The 24,744-nt window shown below is 34.8% G+C and overlaps 1 protein-coding gene across 3 annotated transcripts in view; it reads left to right on the forward strand.

Annotated features, from left to right (window-relative positions):
• The first annotated feature begins 5,361 nt into the window (after nt 1-5,361).
• LOC148613363 (uncharacterized) overlaps nt 5,362-24,744 on the forward strand; it is a 28,789-nt gene continuing 9,406 nt past the window's right edge. The window contains exons 1-16 of one of the 3 annotated variants that reach the window (XM_088586771.1): nt 5,362-5,490; nt 6,226-6,328; nt 8,533-8,614; nt 11,210-11,332; nt 12,691-12,825; nt 13,323-13,454; nt 14,491-14,613; nt 15,214-15,378; nt 17,282-17,410; nt 18,134-19,072; nt 20,070-21,002; nt 21,210-21,341; nt 22,240-22,515; nt 22,738-22,869; nt 23,844-24,119; nt 24,342-24,473. In XM_088586771.1, the coding sequence (XP_088442897.1) occupies nt 6,265-6,328; nt 8,533-8,614; nt 11,210-11,332; nt 12,691-12,825; nt 13,323-13,454; nt 14,491-14,613; nt 15,214-15,378; nt 17,282-17,410; nt 18,134-19,072; nt 20,070-21,002; nt 21,210-21,341; nt 22,240-22,515; nt 22,738-22,869; nt 23,844-24,119; nt 24,342-24,473 (3,773 nt within the window). In that variant the 5' untranslated portion in view covers nt 5,362-5,490; nt 6,226-6,264. Of the gene's footprint in view, nt 5,491-6,019; nt 6,329-8,532; nt 8,615-11,209; nt 11,333-12,690; nt 12,826-13,322; nt 13,455-14,490; nt 14,614-15,213; nt 15,379-17,281; nt 17,411-18,133; nt 19,073-20,069; nt 21,003-21,209; nt 21,342-22,239; nt 22,516-22,737; nt 22,870-23,843; nt 24,120-24,341; nt 24,474-24,744 lie in introns of those variants that run through there. The other 2 variants (XM_088586772.1, XM_088586773.1) reach the window with 2 other exon arrangements.

Below are 24,744 nucleotides of genomic sequence, written 5' to 3' on the forward strand. Positions count from 1 at the left end.
TAAATGTTTTCTTCGACAGATAGCACTCGTTCATTGCACACAGTTTATGCAGAAATAACAGTTGCGAGCGGCAAAAAATATATAAAATTCTTTCTTTTAGATATACAATACCTCTGCAATTAAAATAAAACGTCACCTTGTCATAATAGAGTATCCAGGATGATAAAACATTCATAACTATCTACATTTCTTACATCTGCATTTGTTACATGCATGTAGAATAATGGAAGATTTTTCAGGAGCATTGTAAAAATAACTAAGTGCTGTGTACTTGAATATTACACATTTTATATACGTAGAATATATTACATTAACCACTACGTGAAAGATCTTTCACCCCCGAATACAAATAAAAACCATACATGTTATATGTCCATTGTCAGTGTCAAAACGAACATAATTTTGAAGGGTTACGAGTAGACAAGGAGACCATACACTAATGAACATGAAACGCACAAAAAACAAAAAAACAACAAAAAAACAAAAAAACAAAAAACAAAAACAAAGGTTAATAGATCGGTTTCACATCGTTTAAATTATAGTTAACTGGATTTGAGACAGTAATCTCCACTTTTTGACGTCAGTGATAGAAGAAATCCAATAATATTGAAATTTCCACGTTCTGAAACGCAAGTACAAAAAGTATTATGTGTGTACGTTCGGGTTGGTGGGGGGGGGAGTGAGTCATGAAGGCCAGCATCTATAGATATACAAAGGATCCGTGAAATGTATAAAAGCATGTATAGGAGTACATGTATCATAATTCACAGTCGAACTTTTGTTACATATTATTAATATTACAACCTCCCTGTTCTTTGTCTTCTAATAGAAAAAAATATTGCAATTCTTCACGGACTACGTAGATTATTTTTCTGTATTGTTTAAAACAATTATGTGCCAAATATGATGACCATATGGTGCTCGATTCATATGATTCTCATATCAAATTTTAGCTGAAAACATGATAATCATGTGATAATAATGCGATAATAAACTGATATATTTGATCATCATCATTTTGGTGCTCGATTCATATGATAATCACATGATGCAAACCATATAATTCAAATATGTGGCACATTTGCCTGTGTATAATTAATGTAGTTCGTGGTCTATGTTTTATGAAGAAAATGAACAAAGTAACAGTTAAAATTAACAATCCCCACAATGCTTTTATTTTTTATTGCAACGTTAACAAATAAAAAAAACAAAAAACAAAAACAAAACAAAACAAACAAACAAACAAACTAACATTACAATAAAACCAAAAAGGCAGAATCATTTTTAGGCACCATTAGCTCTACATTCATGTTTATAACTATTTTATTTACATCAGAATGGAAACTTCATTCCAAATTCTCTACACGCATTTCAATGAATAAATACTCAGAAATATATGTTTAATGACAAATACAGCATCTATTATCGCGGTGAAATAGATATCTGAGAAAAATGAGTTATATGAAAATTTTCAATGAATTCGTGCTTTATTTTTGCTATAAATATTGATTTGTTTTTTTTGTTTTTTTTATGTCTTCACTTTTCTATTTGTGGTGTTTCGACTTACATTCATTTTCCTCGCTTTGTGTTTCGACTTACATTCATTTTCCTCGCTGTGTTTCGACTTACATTCATTTTCCTCGCTTTGTGTTTCGACTTACATTCATTTTCCTCGCTTTGTGTTTCGACTTACATTCATTTTCCTCGCTTTGTGTTTCGACTTACATTCATTTTCCTCGCTTTGTGTTTCGACTTACATTCATTTTCCTCGCTTTGTGTTTCGACTTACATTCATTTTCCTCGCTTTGTGTTTCGACTTACATTCATTTTCCTCGCTTTGTGTTTCGACTTACATTCATTTTCCTCGCTTTGTGTTTCGACTTACATTCATTTTCCTCGCTTTGTGTTTCGACTTACATTCATTTTCCTCGCTTTGTGTTTCGACTTACATTCATTTTCCTCGCTGTGTTTCGACTTACATTCATTTTCCTCGCTGTGTTTCGACTTACATTCATTTTCCTCGCTTTGTGTTTCGACTTACATTCATTTTCCTCGCTTTGTGTTTCGACTTACATTCATTTTCCTCGCTTTGTGTTTCGACTTACATTCATTTTCCTCGCTTTGTGTTTCGACTTACATTCATTTTCCTCGCTTTGTGTTTCGACTTACATTCATTTTCCTCGCTTTGTGTTTCGACTTACATTCATTTTCCTCGCTTTGTGTTTCGACTTACATTCATTTTCCTCGCTTTGTGTTTCGACTTACATTCATTTTCCTCGCTTTGTGTTTCGACTTACATTCATTTTCCTCGCTTTGTGTTTCGACTTACATTCATTTTCCTCGCTTTGTGTTTCGACTTACATTCATTTTCCTCGCTTTGTTTCGACTTACATTCATTTTCCTCGCTGTGTTTCGACTTACATTCATTTTCCTCGCTTTGTGTTTCGACTTACATTCATTTTCCTCGCTTTGTGTTTCGACTTACATTCATTTTCCTCGCTTTGTGTTTCGACTTACATTCATTTTCCTCGCTGTGTTTCGACTTACATTCATTTTCCTCGCTGTGTTTCGACTTACATTCATTTTCCTCGCTTTGTTTCGACTTACATTCATTTTCCTCGCTTTGTGTTTGTTTCTTTCAAGTCACAATGTATAAACATCCCTCTTTCACTATTTCACTTGATATTTTTACGTCCACAAGAGCTGAAAGAGGATGACATTTTTCTGTTAGTTATGTACAAACTGCCTTCCGTGATTTCCCCCAGTTCGACTCTTGAAATTATTGTAAAGTATTTCCTTATAATAAAGTTTTGGTTAAACAAGTATCGTTACATTTGTGTTTGACTGTGTTTGTGTGCTTAGGGCGACCGACATTTGCAGAATATTTAATTTTAAATTTGATGTACATGTACATAGGATACACTTTTTTGGCGGGAATGTGTTCCATACTTTTCCATGGTGCAAGTACATGTATCTTCTATGTATCTAAATATTATGAAAATCTAAATTGTTCAAATTATTGGATTTCACCAAAAGCGAAGCGTTTATAAATATATATCACTCACTCTCTATTGTTGCATTATGCATAATAAACAGTATATGTACATTTTGTAGTTGGAAACATACATAATTATTCTAGAAATTCCGATTATTTCGATTGATACATATACATGTACATGTATTAACCCGAATAATCCAGTCGTTATATTCCACTCACTATTGATCGTTACATTAACGTGAGTCGTAGAGAATCGATGACGGTGAGGTCTTGAATTATTCGAGTTAGTACATGTATATGAACATTACATGAAAGTTCGAAAGTTCACAGGTGCACTTATCGTACTATCTAAACACACAAACATATTTTTTCCTGCGGTATGAATATACATTTATGAAATCCAACTTCAATTGTTGAACACACACTTTGTTTGCCATATATTTTATATGTTTTATTTTCCCACGGGTTAAATCAATGAATCAGTTTATAACACGTGTAATAAATGCAATGAGTTGTAAATATGTCACTTCTCCGTCTCTATTGTAACCGTAGGTTTGGAGAAACATTATTTTCATCGTAAATTAATCTAAGGAGGGCGGGTAATAAGCAACGCGTTGGGAACCTAAATGGAAAAGGGTAAAATTCATAGATGTACTGTACATTGTACATGTAACTGTTAAAATGTATAAAGCTCAAAACTAACTGAAGGTGCCATATTTTAACAAAATTGTATGGGTTTCCTTTTCTAAACATTTTATATGTTTTAAATGCCTAATTTCTATAGTAAAGTACGATGCTTGTCGAGTTACTACAAAATGGAACAATAAACTTGTTACTGCATTTCGCATTAAGTACGCAGTATATGCAAATAAAAGACTGTCTCGAGTTCATAATTGTGTCCGAGTTGGATGACATGCTTCCTGTAGGGCTATTGCTCCTCAGCACTTTGGTCTAAAACAAAGCAGGCAATCATGTTGCTGTTGTTTATTCAGCGAATCGGTCTAGGACAAATCTCGTCCTCAAAGTCATATCAACCGATAGACTTCAATCTACATTTAGTGTATGGTTTGACTGGTGATACATGATTTTTTTCGGCCTTGAATATCTTTCATGATCACGCACGACGCCCCTTACGGGGATTATGTTAACTACTGTTCGTTGTAAACCAATGGGTGTTTTTGCTGGAGTTCAGCCTTTGGATACCTGACCTTAGAACTCGATCGGACTCCCCGATGGTGTGGGAGCGTTTCCCCACTCTTTGTGTCTGCTCCAAATTTGCCTTTTTATTTCATAATGAATAAACTGCTTTACGTTGTACAGTTTGGGGGCTTTCAGTGAGGAGCCAAAAGAGCTTGTTGTTTATTTAGAGACCTACGTGTACTACATGTACGTGTTAAACCCTTGACGATGTTCTCTACTGCATGTACTTTGTTGTCTCATGTACATGCAGGGTCTATATCGCAGCTTCATCTAACATGAATAGGTCGTTTTTCTACCAGTCTTACATTGTGTTTGTTTAATAACGATAGATCCTCGAATTCTCTGATTCAGATGTTTTTGTTATTTCTTAATTTCATCATTTTTTGTTAGCGTTGTCTCGTTCTTTATATTGTACTTCTGTATTTGGTCAAAATTAGATTTCAGATTTTTTTATTGTATACGCTCAGATACATACATAAATGTGTTTCATGAAGTCAATCAGTATAACATACAGAAAACGACACAGGAATGAGCAATAATAAATACAGAGATAAATAGACACATACACTGTACATGTATAGAGAACGAAAGGTGATAAACCTATCAAAGCAAAGCCGATATATTTTTAAAGAACACCGAAAGTCATTTTAATACATTCAAATTGAAGAAGAAAAGTGAACCATTCATTTTGTTGCGATTTTTGATAATCATAATAATACTTTGCCAAAGTCTTTTGTCTAAGATTTTTGACAGTAACTTTTCCCCAAATACATATTAAAAAAATACATGGATTTCGTCGCCAATATTCTCGTTGCAAAAAAGAGTACTATATCTCTCAGGTTTTGAAATGTTATACCAACCTCCTTGAGAAAGTGATTGACTGAGTCATATTAATTAAGCTAAAATAATATCTATTAATTAACATAAGTACATAATGCTCATTTGCATGTTGACTTTTTCTCTACAATCTTTCTAATTAGATAAACAGAGCAATTCGCATTCAATTCAAATATTGACAAAATTTTATACGTAGGTTGAATACCGTGTAAAGGTTAAAATCGAAGACATGAATCACTCTCAGCAAGTAAAACACTGCAATAAAATTCGAAGGTCATGAGGCCAAATGAATATTTCCGTGTGTTTACTACTCTACGGGTATTTTATGACTCATAGAAGGGTACGGTCTCTCAATATAACTCAACTCCTCAGAAGAAAAAGTACAATATCATTACAAGCGTAAAGAACGAGCGAGAAGAAAAAGGTTGCTGCTCTATCACTACTAATTGGGAAATGTAAGTCACGATATATTGGACATTCTGAGATCAAACATACATTATACAAGGAGAGTGATACTGAACAAGTTTCTTTAGCACGTATTTTATGTCTAAGTGCATGCTTTTCATTATTTAATGGACATATAGTTTTCGACACCTCAATTTGTTTTTATTGAGGATAGAAACATATTGTGATTAAGTATATTGTCTTTGTGATACCTATATCTTGCATTCATATATTTGTGATGTGTATTGTATATCTCTTTGCTTTATGACTATAGACACATTGCGGTCTTGCATAATTGCCCGTTTCAGTTACATCAGATTTTCATTTGTAGTTAGACTCACATGTAATTAAAAATTAAACTTTTTAAATCAGTCAGTTACAATGTACCGATATGAGCATGTAACATTCTTTTAAATTTGACATAATGAATTTCATAACTGCATAATTTTTTAAGAGAAAATCCGGGGTAAATCCGTCATTGTTTACGCTGAAGGAGAGAAAACGCTTAAGTTTATTGACGAGATAGTCAAACATCAAGCAGTTTCCGTCAAGATAAGATATAAGTATTTCGATTATAAAACTGTCATATTTGCGGTCTGTGATTTGTTGCTTAAATGATATGCTGAGATTATGAAGTATATGTACCTGACCAGACAGAATTTTCGCAGGATTTGTTTTCTAGTTTAATTTTTTATCTCTCGCATAAGTAGAATTGCATGATCGAGTCTCGCACATTTACATTTTAGAGGATTATTTTCGGTGAACTTGATTTGGACAGTTCTACCATGAAGAAGCTGTTAATTTTAGTATTACTTTGTATTGCTGCAGCCAATGCAAGAAAAAGGAATGGTAAGAGGACATCTTATTGATTTTCATTGGAAGGAGTAGTGGAATAACTCTACCGTTTTAATACACTGTCATTTTTTCGTCGTAATTTTTCCTTCACAGATTCGTTTTCGTCTTTTTTACTCTATATAGGCTATTTTAACACAACGAGGTATTTAGTCTTTTCACCTGGAATTCGGTAAATGTTACAAATGTAGCTGTACTCTCGTTTCCGAACTTAACACCCCCTCGGGGAATTAATAATTAATACCCATTTCTAAAATATGGGATTTTGTGAGAATCTTTCACACTCGTAAATGTAAATGAACATAGCTACAATATAACCTGTTTTTCAAAATGGTTATCTAAGCCCCCTTAATCATCTTTCCCCGATCAATATGTAAGAATTGTTTGTTCTACAACACGTACCCCAATCCTACCTTGCGGAAGTATATGTCACGCATGCTCATCGACTACTTATGCACTTCACAGTTAGCAGGAAAGGGTCTATTTATTGTTTATAGCGTGAAGCCTCCGATTATACCGGCCACTGCCTTTTATGTGAGCATATTAACATTGTCATTAAATATCTACGCAAAAAAATGATTATTAAGGCCATCAAAGACTATAAACAATAAATTTGATAGTTGCATTTATGAACGTATTGTCAGTCTGAAGTGTCATTCATTACCATTCTTTACATTAATTCTTATTCATCGAAAAAAAAAATCCATACTAATCGTTCATTGAGTTATTGCTAGAAGAAACACCATCTAAATTCTAAATTCAGCAACTTTATGATTTATCTTTGTCCCTGGATTACATTCTTCTGGCCCCGTGCAGGTCCGGGTGTTAAAAGAATAGGCCTGCAGCAGCGCTAAGCTTGTCGTATAAGGCGACTAAATAGTGCTCAGAAACTTAGCCGGGGGCTAGGCGCATTGCCCACAGAGCAGCTGGGATGTGTGCCCCAGGTGGTGGAATGGGGTACCCCTGGCGTGTTACATGCTGGGGTTGTCAGGCTATAATACGGAAAACCTGACCGCAAACCATAGTGGTGCACCGTGTTGGGAAAGATGCCATGTTCCTCGCACGTTAAAGAACCCTGCTGTGGTATTCGATAGGAGTAGGAACCTTTGCGCTCCGCCACAGGAGGCTAAATTGCCCGACCTTACCCATCCCCCCTTTTTCCATTGGCAATCAAAATTTGTCGACCCTATTATCCTTGTGACCCATCCTTTCTTTTTTTCATTTCATGTTCATTTTATCATCCATTTCATGTTCATTGTCTGAATATAGCTGAAATATTGCTGCTCGGACGTTAAACCCCAACAACCAACATTCTTCTGATTTCCGATAGAATTGTGGTTCCCTTGATTACCCTTTTAATGTACAGCCACGTACATAAATGAAAGACGTTTAAAAAGGGATTGTACAGGATTCACCATGCCTTTTTAAAACTTATAAGTAGGGAATTACCAACGAACTAAAATATTAGTATATTTATTTTAACTTAGTTCAAAATTATACCGCAATGCAACTTTGCACAAAATCATACTGTAATGTAAGTTTGTACAAAATCATCCTGTAAAGTAACTTTGTATGCTCCCGCTTTTTAGTGGAGTCCGAGTTGCTCATTTGCTTTTGTTACTTTGTATGTATGATTTTAGTTACTTTTTGTTCTTTGTTGTGTATGTCTGTTTTCAATGTCTGGTCTTTGTTCCTGGATTCCATTCTTTTGATTACCGCTATAACCTTGGTTCCCTTGATTTCTCTTTTGTACAAAATCATTCTGTAATGTAACATTGTACAAATATAATTACTGTAACAATGTAATCTCGGAATACGTCATGCAGTAAAATGTGCAAGAATGTTACTAAAGAAAATGTAACAATAAGCTCAGAATTTATGTAGTATAATCTGAAGATAAAATGTTACCATTGAAGTTGTCTTAAGTTTTACAAAAAATGAGAAAAAAGTGAAATATATGAAAACATTATTAATTATCGTTTCCTTTTTTTCTTCAAAATTTTCGCAACTGCGATTTTAATTTAATAAGCCAATTATAATAATACGGGTGTACATATATATTTAATCAAAGTTTAGTTTGAAATCCCTTTCCAACAATGTCCGAGCGTTTTTAACATGTGTAGTCAGAACAGATGCATATGAAACATGTGGATGACAAGACTCCACTGTGTAATAAAATGAGATATTACATTTATCAACAGGACCAAAATGTGACAAGAAAAGCGGTCCGGTGTGTGCCCTGGATGGAAAAACATATAGGAACGAGTGCCATGCTATTAAAAGGTACTGTACGCATACTATTGACATACACGTGTTTTCTGTATACAGATTCAAAACATATTAAGCTTATCCAAAGTGTTTGAAATGAAGACCGGGAATTCTTTACTCCTCCCAAAGTCAAGTAACATGTAACTTGAACCATCTTGTCTTGTCTAAAGACTTTGTTTTATTAAACCACATTTAGGCGCAGACATTTTTTTTCCACGAGAGGAAAGCGGTAGGAAGGGGGAATAGATTTGTCATGAGTGATTTTTGTTTCAGCAGCATGGATTTAATCAAATTATCTGGAAAAATCAATGATAAATTGGGAGGAATGTTGAATGATGATTATTCTGTTCCTGATCGAGTAAAAGCTGGTTTTTGTTGTTGTTGATATATTAATGTTTTATTCGTTAAAACTTGGGTTTAATTTGATTTTTATATGTCTTCTATGTAAGATGGGCTATTTTCCGAAGATTAAGTTTGCACTGAGACGCCATTTACGTCCATTGGTCCACAGTCCGCCATTCAAATCTTCCTATATTGGATTTTAATACTTCTGATGAGAGGAAACACGTGTATGTAGCTTATCGAAATTTACAATATATATGGTTGGTATTGTTGTATTTCATTTTGACAGGAATTTTAATCGATTACATTTATATTGAAATACCATATTTTTATGGGTGGCACATCACTACATGTATTTCAGTTTGGTCTTTTTTGCCTCAGATATCATCTAGAAAACAACCAAAAAGCTATCATGAAGTTTATCATGAAGCATCTATGATGTAGAGTTTTTACCACTCAAAGTGTGGGAATAACTTCCTGCCATTCTTTTCCAAAGTGCTTTCAACTAAATTTGACCTATCAATATCTTAAAAAGGGAAAATTTACAAGAACTATGACGGATATTTCTGGAGGTTATGAGGTATAAATACTTCATGTTTAAAATTAAAAAAGAATCCTTAAATGTACGTTGCGTTCATACATGTATAAAAGCTAATAGCAACAAAATTCCCTACAAAGAAAATAAGACATTCCTATTGTTTACGCGACTTCCGTTTGTGCTTAGACGACCGTCACGTGACTGTAATTATATTACATGTTTCAGTAAAAATGTATACTTTTCTTGTACGGTAACTGTTAATGTGACGAACATTGTTTAACACCATAAGCAAACATATCGGTTTGTCTATAAATATAAAATTTGAATATTGGGACGGACCATGCTACAACTGTTTTTTTCTATACAATCTAACTTTTTTATTCGTGATATACTTTCATGATATAAGCAAATTTAAACTATATAATAATATTAGATGTGCACACGGAAAGTACACGAAACTCTTCGAGGGTACATATTAGAACTTGTACGAAGGCCAAAACTGAGATGAAATAACACAATTAAATCTAAGTTTTAAGAGGTATTAAACGGGACCAGAATAACTCAGTAAATAAATATAGATTATATACAGTCAATTCTGTCTTTTCGACCACTTTTATACAATTACCTGTCTTAAAGTCTATGGTGAAAATATCGCTATGTAGTGTGATAAACTTGTATGTTAAAACCACCTATTTTATGTGGCCATGGCTTTGCTGCCTCTTGGAAAGGTTTCTTAAGACAGGTTAAACTGTATACCATAGTTTAAAACCCGGTTTTACCAAACATTTCACTAGGAAATGCCTGTGTTATCTGCAACAGATTGTTCAAAATAGTAACACTAGCACGGTGCGCATGTATATGTACATATATATATGTATCAATCGAAGTCGCGAGACAAGCGCGAATGTTTTATGCCTTATTATCTCGCGAATGGACTTGTAATATCCTTGTGAAGTGAATATTTCAAGAAATAGAGAAAAAGTATAAATAAAAAAAACACATAAAAAACTAACAAAAACAAACAAAAACAAACAAACAAACAAAACAAAACAAAAACAAAATAAAAGAAAGGTACATGTATTATTTCAAATATGAAATACATGTATAGGATGAAACGGAATTAAATAAATTTGCATTTCACAAAATACCAGTAATCTGTATATTTTAGATAATTTCCCATTTCCATATTATTCACGTTATTATTGCAAAAAGGTTTGTAAAATTAAATAATATCGCCAGTGTGGATTGACCTCTGTGAATGATTTTACAAACTGTCCGGGTGCTGCACTATTTTAGCTAGGCTCTAACCAGATTTACTTTTGTATGTCACAAGTTAACTGTAAATTACTCCTCTTACAGTGTAAATCAACAGTGTGCAAAATGTACCTCATTTTTACATACACGTTTATAACGATGTCCTTTTTGTCTTAACACAGTGTAACATAAATAAGTGTATTCATATTTGGTATTGCAGTTTTCAGTGTCACAGTTGTAGATCCAGGAGAGGGTTTCGGAGTTGGACCTCTTCCCCTATTTGTTGAAACAACTGGTTGAAACTTCCGAAGCTGAACCACCTATTTTTTAAGCTTCTGATTTTCAAATAAAAATTTTAACTGCTGCGGAAAAAAAAAGATTATTTTCGAACTCAACATAAAGTCCTAGTCACCCGCACCCCTCGAGAAGAAAATGGTGTATGCCAAAGTGACAGAAAACCTTTCATTTTATTACAGAAATCAGCTTGTAGGATGCAAACATGCGTGCCCATGTAAACCCTGTGCTTGTACTAAAGATTACACCCCAGTGTGTGGAGTTGATGGAAAAACTTACTCTAACATGTGTCAAGCTAGATGCAAGTAAGATAATAACAGAAGATAAAATGCTATTCGAAAATATTCGACCATTTCCGTCACAGCAAATATAATTTTGGGTGCATTAAAACGAAATTTGGAAGAAGTGTGGCGATCCACCGACCAAAAGGGTCCTGTTTACCAATTGGTGCTAGCATTTTAGTGAGACAATTATTTACTAAAATAAAGAACAGAAACTCATCAAAACAACTTTTGTGCGAATAGACGAGCTAAAAAAGATAAAATTCAGCCAGTAACAATAATTTTATAACTGGATCGTACATTTTTCGGACATTTTTCTCTGTCTATAGAACATACAAGGGTTTTCACAAATGTAAGTGTAACGGGAAAAGCTGCGTAGTTTCCATTAATATAATTACAAAATATTAATATTGTTTAGCATGTTTATGAGCGTTTGAGCATGTTTATGAGCGTTTGAAATTCTTCTATCAATGTGTTTTTATTAATTTGTTAACAAATAACTTCACATTTTATTAAAGCAAATTAAGCTAGCTCAAATTTAATGGATTGTTAGGAGGTCCTTCAACGTAAGAGGTTGGAATTCCGTCCTTCCGGTTACTTCCGACCGCCATATTGCAAACCGCTCATTTTGTTATAATTAGACGTCTCCAGAATAATACTTCCTTTGATGCTTATAATACAGTTTCTTTACTCTGACACGTGAGAAAGTGATCAAATTAAAGAAATAAATATTTACCTTACCTGATGAAGAAAAACTGCAGGCCCTGAAATTCTTTTCAAAAGCAGTTATAAGTAACCTTACATTAATTTCTTAGTTTTTTGAATTGGTACATCCAGTTAACAAAATTGCGGAATTGAAGTTTCGGAACAAAACTGTTTATTTTACCAATGAATAGCCTTTTGTGGTGGCTTTTCATTGTACATGTATAATGCTAGTGGTTAGAAAATAATTTGCCATACCACATCTGAAGTAGGAAACATTTATGTGTGAAATGTTTTCGAATAATACATTGTAACATGTAACTTTTGCAAAAATTAAGCGTTTTCTAGGTTAAATATAAAAAATATATTTTTCCATATAAGTTAAACTGACACGCGTCTTAAGATACATGTACGGACATGTATCATTGGACAAACAAATACACATACTTGTAAACTTGCATCTGTTGTGGCAGTATATTTAATTGACATGTCCTTAGATACTTACAACTTACAATACTCAGCAGCTTGTACGTGATAATAGATTTTTTAAGTTAAATTCGTTCCAATGAGAATACTGTATGCTTCATTATACAATATACTGGTATGTACAATGTAGGACCAAAACGGTAGGAAGTACAGTTTTTTTTGTGAAACGATATAAAATTATAAATATTTTTTAGGGGAATGAAAACGAGATGTAAACGAGAGTGTCCATGTTCTCCGCTGAAGTCATGTGATACATGTGGAAAAAGAAAGAAGCCCGTTTGTGGAGCAGATGGTCTAACATACAGAAATGGCTGTTTAGCCAAATGCAAGTAAGGTCTAATAAAGTAAATAAATAAAATGTACATATATTTCGTATTTTACATTGTAAGTACATTTGTAGGATGGAAGATTAACGTAATTGAGTTTAGATACATAGTATTATAATTACGCTATTTTTATCAAGTAAAAGGAAATATAACCAACTTGCTTCTATGCTTGCTTGTCCGTTATGCACTCCTTTAAGCATGCGCATTCCATGTCAGGTAACAACTAGTATGAGAAAATTCTGCGTCACACTAGATTTAAAATCTCCGTATATTAATGTACATAAAGAAAGAAAACAAAACCGTTTTTACTAACGCTTATCCTCATTTAATAATTTGCATTTTGAAAACAGCCATGTTCTATATGAAGATACAAAACTGTATGTTAAAATACATTTAGCTACATGTACATACGACGCCTATGCTTTTGTGACACTTTCCATCGCTTTTGCGTATTGCTTTTGCTTTTTCTTTTGCATTTTGACCTTGAATGTTTTATTTAGAGGCGTAAAGAAAATCTGTAAAGATATTTGTCCATGTAAACAAGAGGCTCCTTGTGGTTGCACCAAAGATTACGATCCTGTGTGTGGTGCTGATGGGAAGACGCACGAAAACCAATGCTTAGCATCGTGTCGGTATGATGATAGAACAAATTGTTTTTATCTGAATTAAGTAGTCAATAAACAAACCAATTTTAATCTTCAAACAGACTTAATTTATAGAATCTGTATATAATTAAAAGCCATTGAGAACTTTTTTGATACTTATAATTAAGTTTTCATGTTTTCATTTCATGCTAAAACATACATAGTTGTAAACAGGGGCAGATCCTGGATTTGAGTTGGGTGAATTAATTGTCGTGCACAGCAAGGCAAATCTATTATGGGGTGAAACGTGTGATGAAAAAAATTTTTTCTTACCGATTTAGAGGAGGGAGCGTACGCCCGGCACGCTAGTCCTTGGATCCGTGCCTGGTAAATCTTCCAAAGCGGGGATCTCCCTCGGATTTATTATTAAAACGGAAAACTTGCCGAGGTATTGTTTCGAAACATGTCCATTTCATCCAATTTCACTGCGACACTTACTCGTGACATGCATGTACCCTCCCCTGATAAAAATGTAATGTTCCCTTACAATACAATGATACATGTACAAGTACATGTAGCAGTGGTTTTTATCACAGTTTCCAGTTCAAGTTCATTTCCTTGGGAAAAATTAAGTAATTTATTACGATGTTTAGACGAAAAGATCACAATAGACCGGAAAAATCTCCTACTGATACGGGAAAGCATTGAGAGCGGGTGACTCCCGCCAAAAACGGGAGACTTAAAACCTGTGGGTCATATGTCTTTTGTTCTATAGGATCTTTGCGACAGAGGAGGCCATATTCTTCAAATACATGTAGTTCACAAAGTATTTTAATGAATAGAATAGCCCATTACTAGATAACTAGTTTGTATGTATGTGTGAAATAAACGTCTTAATTAGAAACAGGTTGGAACGGTTTTCATATTAAGTGCATGCATTATTGCAAAAATAAAACATCTTTTAATCTTTAAAGGGAACGTTTTTGAAGTTATAATAAGTTCTAGTCACATATTTACAAACGCACAAACAGAAAACCAACAGACACTACACGTGATTCATTGAATACACATTATTTTGCTTCAGTAATACGACGGTATCATGCAAAAATGAATGTCCTTGCCTGCCATGTGGTTGCCCTAAGAGACAAAGACCTGTTTGTGGTAGGAATGGAAAATCATATTCAAATGCATGCTTAGCCAAATGCGAGTAAGTTGTTAAATTTTCACTGTCAAATTTATGTTGTAGATGCAGCAGCTCGCACGCATGTTGCTTTTTGTAGCCTGATTTCATTGCTTTCTTTCAGTGATGACGATATCGTTTCATTTCATTATTTAAATTTAAAAGTTACAAAATGTACGCTTTTGCTTCGAAAATAATAATTAATAATGATTGTTCAAATTGATAGACGATAATCAGGCCCCAGTGCCACAGAACAAGAAAAAACATTCAAGTCTGAGAAATTTCTCATAATTGTTTGTGGTGTCATCAATTTCAAAGATTTCATTGGAGTTACATGTACCATGGAAGTTAAGAGTATTCTAATTTCTTAAAGTTTTGTGGCACCAAACAAGATGGATGCATTTACTAAATGACAAAAACAACATGTATATCATATACAGTAAGCGATTGAATATTAGCACGTGTAGTAAAATGCAACTAATTTCATGCGGACAGCCGATTTAAAATCCTAAAATATCCAATATACCAGCTTCAACTTATTTCCGGAAACTCTAAATGCTTGAATGACGGTTAACATACATGAACTACTAGTAATTACATGCATATGTATACTCTGTATCTAAACAGTGGAACTAAACCCCGTTGTAAAGGTGAATGTCCGTGTAAAGGAGGTGAACCGTCCAATTCTTCCAAACGTCCAAGCCTAAAGCCATGCCGATGTAACAAGAAGAGAACACCTGTGTGTGGTGTCGACGGAAACACATATGGAAATCAATGTATGGCTAAATGCAAGTGAGTATTTACACATTTACATTTCAATGTACAAACACATCAAACTGTTGGGACTTAGATACAACTTTTTGTGAAATGTTAAAACCCGTTTAAGCGTTTTTGTTGTGGCCAGACGGGCGAACGAGTAGCAAAATGATTTAGTAATACAAATGTACGCGTCTTCGTCATATTCATGTAATTTGTATTTTATGAGGTCCCGAAACTAATAAATGAACACTATGTTGATCCTGAGATTTTGAACAGATTGGGTTCAAGGCTAGTTTGCTTAGTTATGCTCAAAATTTGCTCGAAATCACATTGTAAAAAAACTTCCAAAATTAGGGTGAGTTCATCCCACCTTGATCCGCCAATGATTTAGCATGGCACCTTAATACATGTACTAATATATCCTGGCATTTAATTACTCATGTTACATGAGCATAAATAAGTAAAAATTAGCGGCACTTAATAGGTAAAAAGGAACCAATTTAAAATTAAATTAACTAAAAATAAAATGAAGAGAGAGAAGCCAAACTTTTCAGCCTCTGTCAGAGACGAATAACAATAGTTGATAGAATAAGACAAAACTGCCAATCCAGACTAAAAAAATTAAAACGTACTGCTTACGCATGCGTAGTGAACATAATCTACTGAAAGGCCGTTCTTCAAGACTATTATCTGAATATAATAGCATTAAAACCTATGATTTTTCAACACTGTATACTTCTATTCCCCATACTCAGTTAAAATCCCGACTTAAAAACATGATACATCGTTGTTTTTCCAAAAAAAGATGGTACACCTAGATACAAATATATAGTTCTTGGTAGAGATTCCTCATACTTTGTAAGAAATAATTCCAAATCATCTTCCAAATATACAGAGGAAGATGTTTACAAAATGCTGGAATTTTTAATCGACAACATATTTGTCCAGCGTGATGAACGTGTTTTTCAACAAACGGTCGGCATTCCAATGGGAACAAATTGTGCTCCTTTACTTGCTGACCTATTTCTTCACTCTTATGAGGCTGACTTTATAGCTGATTTCATCAGAAAGAAAGAATATCGTTTGGCTAGATCCTTCAATCTCAGTTTCCGCTATATAGATGACGTACTATCTTTAAACAATCCTAATTTCGGGGATTTGATACATCGTATCTACCCAAAAGAACTTGAGATAAAGGATACTACAGACACTGTGAAGTCAGCCTCATATCTTGACCTACACTTAGAAATGGATGGTAAAGGAAAACTATTGACCAAACTTTACGACAAACGTGATGACTTTTCATTCAAAATTGTAAACTTTCCTTTCATCTGTGGCAACATCCCTTCGGCTCCTGCGTATTGAGTGTTCATATCACAACTCATACGTTATGCCAGAGCTTGCCGTAACTACGCAGACGTTTTGTATCGCGCTAGAACTCTAACAAATAGGCTTCTGGAATAGGGTTATGTTGCTACAAGTTTGAAGTCATCACTACAGAAATTTTATGGTGGTCATCATGAACTCGTGGATCGTTATGATGTATCCATCAGCATCATGAAAACTGATTTATTCAACGGGTCATAGTTTGCCTTTTCTCGTTTGTCTACCCCGGACTTGACTTTTTATGAGCAACTCGGCGGGTGTTTCTAGAAAAGCAGAGGACGCTTACCCTACCGGTGCACCTGGTCTATGCTCCCAGTTTTTAGTGGAGTCCGAGTTGCTCATTTACTTTTGTTACTTTGTATGTATGATTTTAGTTACTTTATGTTCTTTGTTGTATGTGTCTGTTTTCCATGTCTGGTCTTTGTCCCTGGATTATATTCTTTTGATTACCGCTATAACCTTGGTTCCTTTGATTACTCTTTCAATTTGCAGAGGATTTTTGTTGAATTAGCTCATTGTTAGATGTATATTTGTAGTCATTATTTTCTAGGAGAGTGCAAACTGCTTGCAGAGGTTCTTGTCCTTGTAAACCGGAACTGTGCAAGTGTACCAGAGAGCGACGTCCAGTTTGTGGAATGAACCACAAGACCTACTCAAATAAATGCATGGCAGAATGCGAGTATGTAAATCATACTTCTTTCCTTTAAACAAAATATTAACATTATAACCGCGCAAAAGTACCTTTCCAAGATATAAATGAAATAATTGTTATTAAACTATGAATTAACCAAAACATGATATTACTTGTACATTTGTACCAATAGTATACATGTAGCTGCTTTCACCCATTTTAACTACTATATTTTTTGGTTTCTATATGTAACTACATATTGGAATATTAAGTGAGAGTACTACTCCAAAACCCTACTGTAATATCTTTTATCATAAAATTATCATATGGCTGTCTTGAAAGCGAGAGTTTTATAGTGACCATAGTATCCGTCTGTCCGTCCATCTATATATTTTATTACAGTTTGCATTGCAATTGTTTATTACAGCAATTTTTATCATGACAGAAGTTTTATATACATATGAAGGTATGCCATAAGATTTGATTCAAACTCCAGCTACCTTATCTTCCTGTTTCACGACTCTTTTTCATGTTTTGAGTTAAGGGGTTGGGAGCGGGGGTAGTTTTACATGTAAGTGAGCTTAGTTCATAGTTCTACTGTGAACGTTACACTTCACCTCATGGGAATTTTGCTTAAGTAAATATGCCCTCCATTATCAAACAATTTTCATTAAATACAAAGTTGAGAACATAGTTTTTTTGTAGCTACAACTTTGGATTAACTTTGAACAGTAAACCATAATATTCAAGTGTTCTTATTTTTTTAATTAGCAACATTGAGATCAAGTGTAAAGGTCAATGCCCTTGTACGAGGCAATGCGCATGTACATTTGACTACAAACCTGTATGCGGCACAGATGGCAAAACATACAGCAACAAATGCAACGCAGATTGTGAAAACGTTGAAGTCGAGTGTAATAACGAATGTCCATGCAGGGAAAATGAACTATGTGCATGTAATAAAAGATATATGCCGGTTTGTGGAGTCGATGGGAAAACGTATGCAAACAATTGTACAGCCAACTGCAACAACGCAGCAGTGGTTTGCGAGGGTGAATGTCCATGTAACGAAACTTCATTAGGACCAAAAATTGACCTTTGTGTTTGTACACTGGACTACAACCCAGTTTGTGGAATTAACAATGTTACTTACGGAAACAAATGCGGAGCAGACTGTGCAAAAATTGCAATAGCCTGCAACGGTGAATGTCCCTGCAAAGACATCAAACCATGCGTGTGTACTATGGAGTATATGCCAGTGTGTGGAACAGACGGAAAGACATACGGAAATAAGTGTGGCGCAGACTGTGCAGGAGTTGATATTGCATGCAATCACCAATGTCCCTGCAAAGACACGAAGCCGTGCGTTTGTACTATGGACTATAGGCCAGTGTGTGGAACAGACGGAAAGACATACGGTAACATGTGTGGCGCAGACTGTGCAGGAGTTGATATTGCATGTAATCGTCAATGTCCCTGCAAAGACAATAAACCATGTTTTTGTACGATGGATTATAGGCCGGTCTGTGGTACAGACGGGAAGACGTACGGCAATAGATGCGGTGCTGGGTGCGCGGGAGTTGACGTCGCTTGCAATAAGGCTTGCCCATGTGAGAACAATAGACCATTGTGCAAATGCAATAGAAAGTACGAACCGGTCTGTGGCAGTGACAGAAAAACTTATACTAATCCCTGCTTAGCAGAGTGTCAGTAAGTATATAAGCTTTTCCTTCACCTCTTTTACTTTAAATACCATTTTGTAGATTATTTTGATCGGGTTTATTTTTTTGTAATCTAATTAGAATAAGACCTATCAATTATTCCGTCACTTCACGTAGGATCTAACACCACTCCATTCTTGCTCATGTCTTCTGATTTTGAAAGAATTGTTCAAAGGGAAAAACCGAGGATTTTGGAAAGGTCATCTGAACTGGTTATAGAATAGAGTGTTGTTAGATCCTACATTTGTACATGCACATGCATTGACTGAATGGAAAAATTAATAGGTCTTATATTAATTAAATGATATTTTCGTAGCTGTGGATGTTATTTCGGTAAAACAATAGATGATTACTCTTACAAAAATGTACATAGTTCACTTTCCACTGAACACCAGTTCGCAAAAAAATATGTTACATTTTCATGAACGGTTCGACAAAATATCAGTTTTTAAAAATAAATTCCATATTTAATTGAAATTTGTTGCAAGTCTACATGTAGTCGTGATAAGGTACATATATACTGTATATGTACACGTATAAAATCATAACTTGATGGTTAATTGCTCTTTCAACAACGAAAAATTGAGAAAAAAAATAATTGTCAGGTTTGGTCGGACATCTAACCTTTTAACGACGCTTCATTAAAGGACTTACCACTCACCATTTCATTACCATGGAAGGCGAAAAAAGTGCGTAGGAAGAGAACTTCCAAACAGTATTCTATTTCCTTGTATTTAATATAGTCAATCAATCAATTAATTAACCAATATGACCAAAAGAGAAGCAGGCAAACACGCCCTCCAGAAAATGATGTAGTCCGTTTCTGAAACTTCCTAAGATTATTATCACATTAAAATAGGATTTGTACATACATGTAGATTGAAATAGTAGAATTAAGGCTTCAGAATCTTTACCATGAGTTTCGTGTTTCTAATTTGGGTATAAAAATATGCTTGCTGTTCTAACATTAACACCGTTTTTTTCAGTGGAGTGTACATAGTTTGCAACGAAACGTGCCCTTGTAAGGCACCATGCATGTGTATGGCAAATTACGATCCAGTCTGTGGCATGAACAACAAGACATATGATAACGAATGTGGTGCAGGATGCGATCACGTGGCTGTTGCTTGCCAAGGCAAATGCCCTTGCAATAACCCACCAAGCTGTATCTGTACATTGGATTACAGGCCTGTCTGTGGTATTAACAACGAAACCTACGGCAACAAATGCGGAGCCGATTGCGACAATGCTGAAATAGACTGCAACGGCGAATGCCCATGTGATAAATCAAAGACGACAGTGAATGACCTGTGTGTTTGTACTATGGATTTCAACCCAGTCTGTGGAGTAAACAACCAAACTTACGGAAACAAGTGCGGTGCTGACTGTGCTAAAATTGAAATTGCCTGTAATGGACCATGCCCTTGTAAGGAAACTAAACCATGTATTTGTTCCATGGACTTTCAACCAGTTTGTGGAGTTGACGGAAAAACTTACTCCAACAAATGTGGAGCTGACTGTGCCGAAGTGGATATAGCATGCCATCGTCAATGCCCATGTATAGACACAAAGTCATGCTTTTGCACCATGGATTATCAACCTGTTTGTGGTTTCGATAACAAGACATATAGTAATAAATGTGGGGCAGATTGTGCAAAGGTTGATATTGCTTGCAACAGTGAATGCCCATGCAAAAACATGAAACCTTGCATTTGTACAATGGAATATCGTCCCGTTTGTGGTATTAACGGGAAAACCTACGGGAACAAATGTGGCGCTGACTGTGCTGGAATAGAGGTAGCCTGTAACAAAGAATGCCCATGCCACGCACCAAAACCTTGTAGGTGTACCAGGGAAAGGGAACCCGTCTGTGGCACGGATGGAAATACTTATGATAACCCATGTATGGCAGAATGCAGGTAGGATTACAGCAGATTTCATACAGTTAAACTTCAAATTGAAATTAATTTTACAGGCACTAATGTGCATTTTAATAAGAAGGTTTGACAGAAAGAAAGGTAAAACAGAACTATGTAAACGGAAACAAATGCAAAAATTGTAGCAGTGTAGCAGTTTATAGCGGAATAGACTTTGATTAAAAAAAATACATTATTTACTTTTTTCAGCAATGTTGAAGTTGAATGTAATGGTATATGCCCCTGCAAGCGAGAGAAACTTTGTCGTTGTACAAGGGAAAGAAAGCCTGTCTGTGGCACTGACGGTAAACCATACGACAACGAATGTATGGCTGAGTGCTAGTAAGTCAACTTTTTACAACTTTAAAAAGTACACAAGTTATTCCGACGCAGTCGGTATAGTTTCGTTTTTTACTCTTTGACCTTAAAGACGCTCTTCCATAGAAACACAAGTCACCCAATCGCAATTCTGTTTCCCGATTGGCCAAATACTGATAACGTAGTGGCGTTCGAAAAAATGTATCGAAAATGCGTGCCATGTGTTATTTTCTTGAATGAAATGTAGAAAATTATTAGTAAAAAGAAAAAGATTTACTGCTTCGGCTATCATTTTTTAAAGATAGTACTTGTCTCTTATACTATACAGTTAAACATGTCTTAATCGAACCACGAATAATCCGAAAATTTCTCTAAACCAGACTTGTTTTCAGGTTTATTATATATACAATGTACTTTAATTCAAATGTATTCAGAGCCTTGGTAGATGTAAACATAATTGTCTAATTAAACAAACGATTCGGTTATGAAATATTTTACAGTAATTATACATTTGTATGTAACAAGAACGAAAACAAAAAGTAAAGATTTTAGTATTGTTATTAAATGCACGTTTTCATCACATGAAGGCTTTTCCTGATTTTTTTTCTGATTTAAAAACAATAACGTCTAAAGTCCAAGGACAAAAATCGTGAAGTTCTGCTCCAAGTGTCAAGATGTGTGAACATATAAATTTCATGCAAAGTGAAAGTTCAAAACACGTTGATGCAGCAGCTGTGCTGGTGATGTATTTTCATTCTTTCTCATGCCAATGGTTTTTACTATTTTACAATGTAATGGCGTTAGGGTTGTTATGATGTCAAACCATTTATAAGTGCCTTTGGTGAAATATTCCTACGATTGTCTGATTGTATACATATGGTACATCTACATGTACTAAAAGTTGTTTTAATTTGATATCCAGTGATGTAGAAGTACAGTGTGAGGGAAAATGCCCATGCCCTGGATCTTTAGTTGTTCCAAAAGAGTGTGTCTGTACGTTGGATTATCGTCCGGTTTGTGGCTTTGACGGGAAAACCTACGGGAACAAATGTGGTGCTGACTGTGCTGGAGTAGAAGTAACGTGTAACAAAGAATGCCCATGCCATGCACCAAAACCTTGTAGGTGTACTAGGGAAAGGAAACCCGTCTGCGGCATTGATGGAAATACTTATGATAACCCATGTATGGCAGAATGCAGGTAGGATTACAGCAGATTTCATACAGTTAAATTTCAAATTGAAATTAATTTTTCAGGCACTAATGTATGTACATTTTAATAAGAAGGTTTGACAGAAAGAAAGGAAAAACAGAACTGTGTAAACGGAAACAAATACAAAAATTGTAGCAGTTTATAGCAGAATAGACTCTGACTTTAAAAAAAAAAGTAAATAAAAACATTAAAAAAATTTACTTTTTACAGCAATGTTGAAGTTGAGTGTAATGATATATGCCCCTGCAAAGGAGAGAAACTCTGTCGTTGTACAAGGGAAAGAAAGCCTGTCTGTGGCACTGACGGTAAACAGTACGACAACAAATGTATGGCTGAGTGCTAGTAAGTCAAGTTTTTACAACTTTCAAAAGTATACAGGCTATCTCTTATACTATACAGTTAAACAGGGCTAAATCGAACCACGAATAATCCGAAAATTTGTCTAAACCAGACAAGTTTTCGGATTATTCGGGGTTCAATCTAGACTTGTTTTAAGTTTCTTTACATGTATGTGAATTCAAATGTATGTTGAACCTTGGTAGATGTAAACAGAACGCCTGTCTAATAGGGTTTGTAAGTCTCGTTCTAATTTCAGTTTCCCTACCGGAATTTTAGATGTAGACGTATCGAAATCCGAAGACCGGTCTGCATTTTGTAGTTTACTTCCGGGAAATTAAAACGCTGTTTCACAATGCAAAATCTTCTATTTTATGCTTTTATTTACGTCTTTATCCAGTAGAACAAGATATTTGTCATTTTTTATCAGTATTTTTTCACAAAGAGATACTTTGCTTTTAACATTGAATGGGAGATGAGGACCCATTCTCATGAAACCACGGAGTCACGTGACGAGACTTACATACCCAATTACACAAACGATTCGGTTGTTACATATCTTACAGTAATTATGTGTAATAAGAATTAAAACAAAAAGTAAGGATTTTAGTAATGTTTTTAAATGCACGTTTTCATCACATGAAGGCTTTTCCTGATTTTTTTCTAATTTAAAAAAAAAAAAACGTCTAAAGTCCAAAGACAAAACAAGTGAACTTTTGTTTAAGTGTCAAGATGTGTAAACAAATAAATGACATGCCAGGTAAAAGTTCAATACACGTTGATGCAGCAGCTGTGCTGTTGATGTATTTTCATTGTTTCTCATGCCAATGATTTTCACTATTTTACAATGTAATGGCGTTAGGGTTGTTATGATGTCAAACCATTTATAAGTGCCTTTGGTGAAATATTCCTACGATTGTCTGATTGTATACATATGGTACATCTACATGTACTAAAAGTTGTTTTAATTTGATATCCAGTGATGTAGAAGTACAGTGTGAGGGAAAATGCCCATGCCCTGGATCTTTAGTTGTTCCAAAAGAGTGTGTCTGTACGTTGGATTATCGTCCGGTTTGTGGCTTTGACGGGAAAACCTACGGGAACAAATGTGGTGCTGACTGTGCTGGAGTAGAAGTAACGTGTAACAAAGAATGCCCATGCCATGCACCAAAACCTTGTAGGTGTACTAGGGAAAGGAAACCCGTCTGCGGCATTGATGGAAATACTTATGATAACCCATGTATGGCAGAATGCAGGTAGGATTACAGCAGATTTCATACAGTTAAATTTCAAATTGAAATTAATTTTTCAGGCACTAATGTATGTACATTTTAATAAGAAGGTTTGACAGAAAGAAAGGAAAAACAGAACTGTGTAAACGGAAACAAATACAAAAATTGTAGCAGTTTATAGCAGAATAGACTCTGACTTTAAAAAAAAAAGTAAATAAAAACATTAAAAAAATTTACTTTTTACAGCAATGTTGAAGTTGAGTGTAATGATATATGCCCCTGCAAAGGAGAGAAACTCTGTCGTTGTACAAGGGAAAGAAAGCCTGTCTGTGGCACTGACGGTAAACAGTACGACAACAAATGTATGGCTGAGTGCTAGTAAGTCAAGTTTTTACAACTTTCAAAAGTATACAGGCTATCTCTTATACTATACAGTTAAACAGGGCTAAATCGAACCACGAATAATCCGAAAATTTGTCTAAACCAGACAAGTTTTCGGATTATTCGGGGTTCAATCTAGACTTGTTTTAAGTTTCTTTACATGTATGTGAATTCAAATGTATGTTGAACCTTGGTAGATGTAAACAGAATGCCTGTCTAATAGGGTTTGTAAGTCTCGTTCTAATTTCAGTTTCCCTACCGGAATTTT

This window comes from Perna viridis, chromosome 6, assembly GCF_037379345.1.
Source record: "Perna viridis isolate PV_CMFRI_1.1 ecotype Kerala chromosome 6, ASM3737934v1, whole genome shotgun sequence".
Classification (NCBI taxonomy): Eukaryota; Metazoa; Mollusca; class Bivalvia; order Mytilida; family Mytilidae; genus Perna; species Perna viridis.